The sequence below is a fragment of the Peromyscus maniculatus genome, chromosome 1 (assembly GCF_049852395.1).
Source record: "Peromyscus maniculatus bairdii isolate BWxNUB_F1_BW_parent chromosome 1, HU_Pman_BW_mat_3.1, whole genome shotgun sequence".
Taxonomy (NCBI): Eukaryota; Metazoa; Chordata; class Mammalia; order Rodentia; family Cricetidae; genus Peromyscus; species Peromyscus maniculatus.
Window position 1 is genome coordinate 2041956 of NC_134852.1, and position 12591 is coordinate 2054546.

At 35.8% G+C, this 12591-nt stretch overlaps 1 protein-coding gene across 2 annotated transcripts in view; it reads right to left on the bottom strand.

Annotated features, from left to right (window-relative positions):
* Window positions 1-11521, bottom strand: part of LOC102910971 (vomeronasal type-2 receptor 116-like) — a 31133-nt gene extending 19612 nt beyond the window's left edge. For both annotated transcript variants that reach the window (XM_076568048.1, XM_076568044.1), the window contains exon 1: window positions 11325-11521. In XM_076568048.1, coding sequence (XP_076424163.1) covers window positions 11325-11521 — 197 coding nt within the window. The remainder of the gene's footprint in view (window positions 1-11324) is intronic.
* Window positions 11522-12591: the final 1070 nt, after the last annotated feature.

The window sequence follows — 12591 nt, forward strand, 5'->3', positions numbered from 1 at the left end:
TTTTTTAATGAATTCTAGAATGTGTTCAATGTCTTTTTTCTCTTTTGATAAATTTTTAATTTATTAGGGAATTGTTAATTTTCCATGATCTTGTAATCCTCATGTTGTTACTATCGTTTTTATATGCAGCTTTAATCCATGATGAGCTGACAGAATGTAGTGAGTTTATTTTTTTAATATTCATTTATGTGTTGTGACTTGATTTATGTCTAAGTGTATCATTAGTTTTGGAGAACGATTTTTGAAGTGCCAAGAGGAATGTATATTATTTTTTGGTTGTGTGTAATGTTCTGTAAAATCTGTTATGTCTATTTAGTTTACAAATTATATTAGTTCCAGTATTTCTCTGTTTACCTAATGTGAGACAGATCTGACCATTGGTAAAAGTGGGATATTGCAGTCTCCCACTCTATGTGTATGAAGGTCAATATGTGAAACTATATTTGTAATTATTTTGCAAACTTGGGTTCCCTTGTTTTGAGGCCATATATGTTAAGAATTGAAATATCATCTTGGTGTGTATTTCCTCTTATGAGTATGTAGTGTCTTTTTCAATTTCTTCAGATTGGTTCTGGTTTGAATTTCTATTTTGATTTATATTGAAGTGAATACACAAACTTGTTTTTTAGCTCCATTTTCTCAGAATATCTTTCTCCAAACTCTTACCCTGAGGTAATGTTGATCCTGGATATTGAGGAGTCTTTATTGGATTCTATAAACAGATGAGTAATGTTTTCACATCCATTCTGTTATTCTGAGTCTTTTTATCAGTAATTTGAAACCATTCCTATTGAAAGAAATGAATGAGAAGTGAGTGTTGATTTCTGCTATTTTGTTTTTTTTTTCATTGTAGCTTTGGAGGCTGTGTGTTGCTTGATAGAATTTTTTTTGCCATAATGATATAATTGTCCACTAAGTTCATGTAAAACATATTTTTAGATATTGGGAGCTGAAACTGACTCATGAAGATGGGCCATGTGGGGAAATCTGAAGGGTTCCATTGAAGAAAGAAAGGCAAAAAAAAGAAATAAAAATAAAAATAAAAATGGGTTGGGGATTTAGCCCAGTGGTAGAGGGCTTGCCTAGCAAGTGCAAGACCCTGGGTTTAGTCCTCAGCTCCGGAAAAAATAAGAAAAAGAAAGAAAGAAAGGCAGGTTTTCCCCACCCATATGTCTTAGTCTCATAGGAATGACTTAGAGAGTCAGAAAAGTGCAAACCATAATGTCTGTTTTAAAACTGAGGATGGTAATATATGATTTGACTGGGAAGAATGGAAGGAGAGGTGAATATCTGTGGATAGCCAGTCAGCTTCTCTGGTCACAGTGTACTGGGTGATACATAGGTATAGTTGTTTAGGTTGCATGACTGGGATAAAAAGCATAGAGAATGGAAAAGCAGGAAGATCTTTGTGACCCACTGGAGAAGTTGATGTGGCTAGCTGAAGCATGTAGTCAGCTACAGACATGGGTTTATGACATAGCATTGTGTTTCCTGTGGAGCTGAAGGAAAGGTAAACATTTGCAGATAGTTTTTATTTTCTCCTGGCTGGAGAGGGCTTTGAGTATCCAGGAAATGTCTCCTGGAATTTGGGACTGTGTTCATTAATGCAATGAGTGGTAGGAAGGAAGCTAGAAGGGGAAGATTTCTGTGTTCCACTAGCTACAGGGTCAGAGATAGAGAATTGAGTCCACATCAGGTAGGGTGCTGCTGAGCTAGGAAAGAGATTGTGAGATTGGGTTTGGTGGAGTGCAGGGAAAGGTGAGGATCTGCAGTTAGTCAAATACCATGCATGGTTTGATGGAACATGTGGTGCAAATTACACTGGATATGGGTTTATAGTAAAGGCTGCAACACAGGCATATAGCACAACTTGGGAAGCACTGTAAGAAGCATCTGAATACATTTACTTTGAATTTTTACTCAATTTATGCTAATTGACTCTTTAGAAAAGTTTTATTACTGCCACATGTGTTTTGAACATTGTGTGAACCTTTCATGGGCAGTTGAACAAATGACTATTCACCACAGATAATGTACCAGTGACTGAGCAAAAGACAGATCTACCAGACTGAAACTTATCAAAGAAATAAAGTACCTAACAGATGTTATGACTCAAATGGACCTAATAGATATCTACAGAACATTCCATCCTAACACAAAAGAATATACCTTCTTCTCAGCACCCCATGGAACCTTCTCAAAAATTGACCACATGCTTGGCAACAAAACAAATCTCAACAGATACAAAAAAATTGGAATAACCTCCTGTATCTTATCAGACCACCATGCCTTAAAGTTAGACCTCAACAACAACAAAAATTATACAAAACCCACAAACTCATGGAAACTGAATAATGCCCACCTGAAACATCAAAGGGTCAAGGAAGAAATAAAGAAAGAAATTAAAGATTTCCTACAATTCAATGAAAGTGAAAGTACAACATACCCAAACTTATGGGACACTGTGAAAGCAGTGCTAAGAGGAAAATTCATAGCTCTAAATGCACACATAAAGAAGAAGGAGCAATCCATTACCAATGAATTAACAGCACAACTGAAAGATCTAGAACAAAAAGAAACAAACTCACCCAGGAGAAATAGAAGCCAGGAAATAATCAAATTGAGGGCTGAAATCAATGAAATAGAAAACAAGAGAACAATACAAAAAAATCAATGAAACAAAGTGTTGGTTCTTTGAAAAAATCAACAAGATAGACAAACCCCTAGCCAAATTAACCAAAAGGCAAAGAGAGAATTCCCAAATTAACAAAATCAGAAATGAAAAGGGAAACATAACAACAGACAACCAGGAAATCCAGAGAATCATCAGATCATACTTCAAAAACCTGTACTCCACAAAAATGGAAAACCAGGAAGAAATGGACAATTTTCTGGATAAATACCACATACCAAAATTAAATCAAGACCAGATAAACCATTTAAAGAGACCAATAACCCCTAAAGAAATAGAAACAGTCATCAAAGTCTCCCAACCAAAAAAGCCCAGGACCAGATGGTTTCAGTGCAGCATTCTACCAGATTCTCAAAGAAGAACGAATACCAATACTCTTCAAAGTGTTCCACACAATAGAAACAGAAGGAACACTAAGAAACTCTTTTTTATAAGGCTACAATTACCCAGATACCCAAACCACACAAAGATGCAACAAAGAAAGAGAACTACAGACCAATCTCCCTCATGAACATTGATGCAAAAATACTCAACAAAATATTGGCAAACCGAATCCAATAATACATCAAAACAATTATCCATCCCGACCAAGTAAGATTCATCCCAGGGATGCAAGGATGGTTCAACATATGAAAATCAGTCAATTTAACACACCATATAAACAAACCGAAAGAAAAAAAACCACATGATCATCTCATTAGATGCTGAAAAAGCCTTTGACAAAATCCAACACCCCTTCATGATAAAGATCTTAGAAAGATAAGGAATACAAGGAACATTTCTAAACATAATAAAAGCAATTTATAGCAAGCCAACAGCAAACATCAAATTAAACGGAGAGAAACTCAAAGCGATACCACTAAATTCAGGAACAAGACAAGGTTGTCCACTCCCCCCATATTTATTCAATATAGTACGAGAAGTTCTAGCCAGAGCAATGAGACAACAAAAGGAGATCAAAGGGATACAAATTGGCAAGGAAGAAGTCAAACTTTCACTATTGGCAGATGATATGATAGTATACATAAGTAACCCCAAAAACTCTACCAGGGAACTCCAACAGCTGATAAACTCCTTCAGTAAAGTGGCAGGATACAAGATTAACTCAAAAAAATCAGTAGCCCTCCTATACACAAATGTTAAAAGGGCTGAGAAAGAAGTCAGAGAAACACCACCCTTTACAATAGCCACAAATCATATAAAATACCTTGGGATAACACTAACTAGAAAAGTGAAAGACCTTTTTGACAAGAACTTTAAATCTCTAAAGAAAGAAATTAAAGAAGATATCAGAAAATGGAAGGATCTCCCATGCTCATGGATAGGTAGTATTAACATAGTAAAAATGGCAATCTTACCAAAAGCAATCTACAGATTCAATGCAATCCCCATCAAAACCCCAACACAATTCTTCACAGACTTGGAAAGAAAAATACTCAACTTCATATGGAAAAACAAAAGACCCAGAATAGCTAAAAGAATCCTATACTATAAAGCAACCTTTGGAGGCATCATCATCCCTGACCTCAAACTCTACTATAGAGCTATAGTAATAAAAAACAGCTTGGTACTGGTATAAAAACCGACATACGGACCAATGGAATCGAATTGAAGACCCTGATATTAATCCATGCACATATGAACACTTGGTTTTTGACAAAGGAGCCAAAAGTATATAATGGAAAAAAGAAAGTATCTTAAACAAATGGTGCTGGCATAACTAAATGTCAATATGTAAAAGATTACAAATAGATCCATATCTGTCACCATGCACAAAACTCAACTCCAAGTGGATCAAAGACCTGAACATAAAGCCAGTTACACCAAACTTAATAAAAAAGAAAGTAGGAAGCACTCTTGAACGCATTGGCACCGGAGACAATTTCCTAAATAAAACACCAACAGCACAGACCCTGAGCACAACAATTAATAAATGGGACCTCTCAAAACTGAGAAGCTTTTGCAGGGCAAAAGACACAGTCAATAAGACAAAAAGACAGTGAACAGAATGGGAAAAGATCTTCACCAACCCCACATCTGACAGAGGATTGATCTCCACAGTATATAAAGAACTCAAGAAACTAGACATCAAAATACTGAACAGTCCAATTAAAAATGGGCTAAATAGCTAAACAGAGAATTCACAAAACAAGAACTACAAATGGCTGAAAGACATTTAAAGAAATGCTCAACATCCTTAATCATCAGAGAAATGCAAATCAAAACCACTCTGAGATACCACCTAACACCTGTCAGAATGGCTACCATCAAAAACACCAATGACAGTCAATGTTGGAGAGGATGTGGAGCAAAGGGAACACTCCTCCACTGTTGGTGGGTATGTAAACTTGTACAACCACTGTGGAAATCAGTATGGCGGTTTCTCAGAAAATTAGGAATTGAACTACCTCAAGACCTAGCCATCCCATTCTTGGGCATATACCCAAGGAATGCTGATTCATACCATAAAGATACATGCTCAGCTATGTTCATAGCAGCACTATTTGTAATAGCCAGAACCTGGAAACAACCTAGATGCCCGTCAATGGAAGAATGGATGAAAAAAAAATGTGGTACATATACACAATGGAGTACTACTCAGCAGAGAAAAACAAGGAAAGCATGAAATTTGCAGGCAAATGGATGGAACTAGAAATAATCATCCTGAGTGAGGGAACCCAAACCCAGAAAGACAGTCATGGTATGTACTCACTCATAAGTGGATTCTAGATATAAAATAAAGAACAATCAGACCACAACCCATAGAAACATGAAGGCTATATATATATATATATATATATATATATATATATATATATATATATATACACACACACACACATATATATATATATATACATATATATATATATATATATATATATATATATATATATATATATCATGGAAGTCCCTAGGACGACTATGGCTTATAATAAATTTCGGTTTTACTCAATTATTGAAAAAAATAGCCAAATGAATGGAAACACATGAACTATGAACCAAAGGCTGAGGGGCCCCCAGCTGGATCAGGCCCTCTGAATAGGTGAGACAGTTGATTGGCTTGATCAGTTTGGGAGGCAACTAGGCAGTGGGACCAAGTCCTGTGCTCATTGCATGAGTTGGCTGTGTGAAACCTGGAGCTTATCCAGGGACACTTGGCTCAGTCTGGGAGGAAGGGACTTGTCCTGCCTGGACTGAGTCTACCAGGTTGATCGCAGTCCTCAGGGGAGGATTTGCCCTGGAGGAGGTGGGAATGGGGGATGGGTTGGGGTAAGGGGAGGGGGTGGGAGTGGCAAGAATAGGGGAACCCATGGCTGATATGTAGAACTGAATGGTATTGTAAAATAAAATTAATAAAATTAAAAAAAAGAGTCAATGAAACAAAGAATTGGTTCTTTGAGAAAATCAAGAAGACAGACAAAATTTTATCCAAACTAACTAAGACAGAACAGTCAAATTAACATAAACAGAAAAGAAAAGGGAGACATAATAATAGACATCAAGTAAATCTGCATCATCTTTAGGCCATATTTTAAAAACTTGTAATTAACAAAATTGGAAAATCAAACAGAAATGGACAATTTTCTCAAAAACTAACTCTTACCAAGTTAAAAAAGATCAGCTAAACAATTGCAGCACACCTACAACCCCTAAGGAAATAAAAGCAGTCTTTCACAGTCTCCTGACCAAAAAAAACAAGAGTGAGATGGTTTTAGCACACAGTTTTTCCAGACATTCCAATAAAAGCTAACACCAGTTCTCTTCAAATTATTCCATAAAATGAAAACAGAAGGAAGACTGCCAACTTTATTTTATGAGGCCACGGTCACTTGTTTTAAAAACTCAATTCAAACATGAAAGATTAGAAACAAAGTTCCCTTGTGAACATAGATGTAAAATATTCAATAAAATATTTTCAAATTGATTCCAAGAAAACATGAAAAAGATAATCCATCATGACCAAATAGCCTTATCATAGAGATTGAAATATGATTCAACATCAGAAAATCTGTCAATGTAATCCACCATATAAAGAAACTTGTAGCATGAATCTTAAAAAGTTCTTATTAATAAAATCAAACCTGAGCCAGGTATTGGGGTGAACTGGAAGATCAGAGAACCAGAACAAGCCACAGCTAACCTCACCTGGCCAACTTCTCAGCTGGTCTTGTTCCCTCAGACTGGATGCTTCTATGTCCTCACCCCAAATAGCTCTCAATTGAACTGCTGCTCAAAAGCCTGAAGCTTAACCAGCTAAAAGCTTAACCAGCCAAATGCTTCTAGTTTCTGGTACTCATGCCTTATAAACCTTTCTGCTTTCTACCACCACTCCTTGGGATTAAAGGCGTGAATCACCATGCCTGGCTGTTTCCAAGGTGGCCTTGAACTCACAGAGATCCAGAGGGATTTCTGTCTCTGCAATTCTAGGATTAAAAGTATGAGTGCCACCATTTTCTAGCCTTTGTATCTAGTGGTTGTTCTGTCTCTGACCCTAGAAAAGTTTATTAAGGTGTGCAATATTTTGGGAAACACTATACCACCACAGAAACTGAAAGAAAAACACCATATAATAATCTCTTTAGATGTTGAAATAATCTTTAAGAAAAATCCAATAGCTCTTCATGATAAAAGTCTTGGAGAAAATTTTTTTTCCCAAAATCTAAGTAGGAAAGTGAGGTGGAATAAGGAAATTTATAAACCATTCTTGGTGTTCAACCTCAGAGAACTGTATGAGATGTACAAGCATAAAATTTTTCAGTATTAAATGCATGAATTTAGTATTTTGGGTAGGAAATTAAATGCAATTGGAATAATCATATTAATTATATTAAGCAAATCACAGAAAAAAAACACAATTATCCTCTCCAAAAAAAAATGTCTTGGGGAAAGTAGGAATACAGGGAACATAGTTCAACATAATAAAGGCAATTTACATCAATCCCATCACCAACAGCAAAATAAATGGAAAGAAAGAAACTCAAGGTAATCACAATAAAATCTGAAACAAGACAAAGCTGTTTATTCTCTTTCTATTTATTCAATATAGTATTTGAAATTTTAGCAGGAACAGTAAGACTACTGAAGGAGATCATGATGTTACAACCACACATACACACACACACACACACACACACACACACACACATACACACACACCTATGACCACTGCTACACAAAGACATACTGACATGCACACAGAGATACATAAATAATACAACCACATGCCCATTTCTACACACTCAGGTACATTCCCAGACACACAGGTAAACATAGAGGCACACACAGACAGAGAGACTTATACCTCCAACAGACACACCAGAAAGTTGAACACACAACACACATCCACAGGCCCATGTAAACATTCATAGTCTCAGAAAAACACGTAGAGTGAGAGAGATGCACATGCAAACAACTACACAGAGACAGTGACACAGAAAATTTATGCCCACATCCAAAGACATAGAATACAAACAGACACATGCACAGCAACACAGATACATGCATGTGCAAGAACATACACAGAAACATGCAAAACACACACACAGGCACATGCAGACCCATGCACTAACTAATACACACATAAAGATACACACAAAAACAAACACTCATACAGAAAGACATTGAAATAAGGCTAATTTATGATCACTTCTACAAATAGGCAGATAGCTATGAAGCTAGGCAGAAACACACATGTATATAAAGCAACACAGATACATACACAGATACACAGAAACACATAAACATCCATGCACAGTGAGAACATCCATTCACATACACAAACATGCATGTATGTACTGAAAATAATCTTAGCATATTTCTTATATAATTACTCTCCTAGATCTAAGTGAGGTCCCCAGAGCTTAGAGTGGGAGCAGAATCAGTTAGGGACACTTGTGAAAACCATCTCCTACACTGATTAGAACACAGTTGAGAATTAATAAATGAAGGCTCATTTTCTCAACATGGAGAACATTAATGATTAAGGACTGATATGTTTTCAGTATTAGGATGGAGTGAGGATATCCAGGTGCTTTGGAACATAATCACTGATTTTCATTGATAAAATGTTTCCTCCACTTAATTCTCTTTGCATTAGAGACTTATAGCAATGACTAGATTTTCTGAGATGGCCAACCCAAGTCAATTAGTGCTTATTGTGGACAAACATCTACAGATGACCTTTTGTAGTCAGAATGACAATCATCTTGTATTGGACAGTATTCCAAACCATCTATGATTGAAACAAATCTGCTGTGTTATGAGGTTAGGATGAAATAAGAAGGTGGAAGCTTGCAAAAGCATTAAAAGTTCATGAGAGTACATCTCCCATAAACAAGATAAGCCTTTGCATTTTTCACAGAGAGGGCTGTCCATCTTTAGTTTTTAAGTGCTTGATCTGAAGGTAAATACATGGGCATACCCTTGACCAAACAGTAAACCTGAATATGAATTCATTTTAAAATTATTGAACACTATGAAAAATACAAGTAATGATTGAGCAAAGTTTCTGTTTAATTTTAAGGAGACAAACTGAATTGGATAAGGCATTCAAAATATGACTTATAAGTGCTCAGTAGTGTTTCTGGGTCAACATTTAGCTCTTGTACTTATAATTAATTGTAAATAGCGGACAACATAGTTAACATACTCCCTCATTTCCATCCTCATCTTATTTTTTTCTTTCTGCTTTATCTGTTGCAGGCACAAAATGTTTTTCAGAAGATTTAGTTTTAAATAAATTTAAATACAAGAGTGTATTTGGTAATATATGTTTCTGTGTTTATGGACACAAGAAATACTTCTTGAGGCCATAAAAAAGCCATGGATTCCATAGTTTGGAATGACATTTTGCTGTAAAATGGACTGGCCTCAAATTCACAGAAAAAACCCTGCACTTTCTTAAATGGAGACATTAAGCGCATGTACCCAGTACTGTTCACTTATTTTATGTTTACAGAAGTATGTTCAATGTCAATATACTTAGTATATCTATCAAATATAATTTTTTTATTGGGAGAACCCGTTATATACGTTTCAGTTACAAATACACAAAACTAGCATTGTATTGAGTACTAGGGACATCTAGAAATTGCAGTGAGAATTGTTGGTGCCAGTATTACATGTTTGTAAAATAAAAGAATATAAAGTGTATGCTATATGGGAAATATTTATGAATTTTGAAAACAAAAATTGTCAACAAGTTAGTAGGAATACAGCAATTGCAATTTATGTTTATATTTTTGGGAAATATAATAACTTCCATGTCTTCTTATTCATTTTGTATCATCTGACCAATAAAAATCAAACTCAAACAAACATACTCATTCATTCTGAATGATTCAGAGTTAAACACAATCTGTTTTCCACTTAGAAATTGTACCAGTATAGTATATTTATGTATAAATATATTTATATATATACATTTTGGATTAAAGATATTTTAGAATATTCTTTATTACCACATGGGAAATGTCATTGAAATTTTTAGCAACAGTTAACAGGAACTTGAGATTATAACTTATAAATCTCAAACTCTAACTCCTGCACAATAAACATTAAGAAACATGAATGCCTTGAGCTGTTAGAGTAGCCTACTGGACTAAAGAGTTATGTTGGAAAACAACTAACAGCAATACACAAAATCAAAATGTGTATTGTGCACAAATTGGTAAAATATGTAGCTGTAATTAGTAAAATTACAGAAAGAGAAACCTATGAGGTTAGGGTGATATAAGTGTCAGAGGAAAAAGCTAATACATAAAGTGAAGAGACACATTCTTTTTAAACAATGGCAAAGATGAACTGGTAGGAAGCTTCTCAAGTGTTGCCAAGTATCACATGCCACAGCTCTTACTCAGGGAAGTGACAAGGAGAGTAGCAGTCACCATGTTAGTGACAGCTTTACACTTCAAATAATGCAAATTTATCTTTTAGAGTCCACACATTCCTTCTTTACTCTATAGAGAGAGTGAAGAGGTAGACATTGAAAGCAAAGTCCAGTAGTTATACACATATATAAGTGAAGTATGGAGAAGCAGGAACACATATGAAGTTCACAGTGGGCAGGTCTCCTACTTCATTCTTTATGCAGTTTTAGAAGGCACATGTGACCACATGCAGAGCATCTAAGAGTGTAACTGAATATACTTGCAAAAAGTCTCTGCAGCTATGGTTGCTGCAAATGTTAGTTGTCCTAGTACATGCATTAGGAGTGACATACTGATCAAAGGGTTATTACAGACTCTATTCGACAGTCATTTAGTTACACACATATAGAATGATACTCTTTGAATAGTGTGGGGTTTCCTTTAGTAAGACACCACCAGCTACTGTGCTGTGGAAACTGTGAAGAGGATGGCTATATGGGATAGAACAAGATAAAGAGTCCTTCCTTCACGCAGCTTCCAGCCTTTTAAGTAGTAGAACAACTCAGGGAATAATAGAACACCCTCTGGACAAATTAAAAGTAGAAAAATAGCACTGAGTCTCTAAAAGAACTTGAGGTCATTTCTTCGTTTTCAGATTGGGTATCAGGCCAAATACTCAAAGCATTGCTCTGACTCTCATAATCCTACCCCCAATAAAGTCCTCATTATGTCATTTACATAGAAAATATAAAGGAACTTACTGAGTATTAAGAACGTGGTTGAAATAGTCTTTCTCCACAGGCCACTGCACTCTTAAAAGGAAGAAGATACAACCTGTCAACAAATCTCCCTCCTTGATATTATTCTGCTTCATTCTCCAAAAGCACTTGGGATGGATGATACTGGACACAAGAAGTGGAATGTTCATGAGCAAAAACAGAAAAACAAAAGTGAACATCTTTGTCCTACTTGACACCTGCTCAGTATGTTTTGTGAATTGCTATTAAGATTAGGACATTATATAGGCACACATACATTCCCACCTCCTTTTTCTCTGAGGCCAAAGGAGGGTATACATGTGAGTCATGATTCCTATTTTTCCAGATGGTTCCTCCCCCTCTCCCCACCCCACCTGGTGTAGGTATCTTGGACACTCTCTTCCCTGGGGCTCTGCATTCATGTAATTAAATTTGGTTGACTAATATATATGAGGGGGTTCAGTTATTTTCATGACATTAATCATAGTTGTGAAAATTAAGGATCTTCAGAGAATGACATTTTGGGAAAATATGATCCCAGGACTGTTTAAACAATCTGTTTGTAATAATGCCTTTAGAAATTATGTCAGTAGATTTTGCAGATGTTTCACATTGAGACCTACCATAATGAGTGAGGAAGGACTCACAAATACATTACTCCCTGTTCCACACTGGGAATTGTATTATGAAGTCCCTGTCAGGGAAAAACAGCTCCATTTTTAGAGTAATTGACTTCCACCCAGCATGCACTGTGTGACCTGTGCTACACCAGTAACAGTTACAGAATATCTAACCAAATTCTGTGCTTCCACTGTGCTGAGAGGAAATAATCAGGCAAAATTCCAGAATTTCCTGAATTCTGTTGTTCTATACAAATCCAGCTCCTCATAGAGGCACTGTTACACGTACATCACAATATTTTTTAAATATTTCTATGGAACAAGATCCATAGAAATCTTCTTTCCTACATTTCAAATACTAAGTAAGATCTCTCACTGATCCTCCAAACCTATCATTATTAAAGAGAAGATAAAGTAAATATTTGATTACTAAAACATCATCTTCATCACCAAGCCTCAGTTCTAATAGTTCAAATCCTTGTGCTGACCCATTTCTTTTGCTTTATCTTTGATTTCCTGTGTTGATTTTGCTCATTTTACAGCCCAGTAGTGGTTGTGAAGAAGTCTGCTTTGAGTATCTTAGAAGCAAATAGAAAATGGGGAGTGACCCTGTGTTTAATGTGAAAATCGTTCTTATAACATTTTCCTAG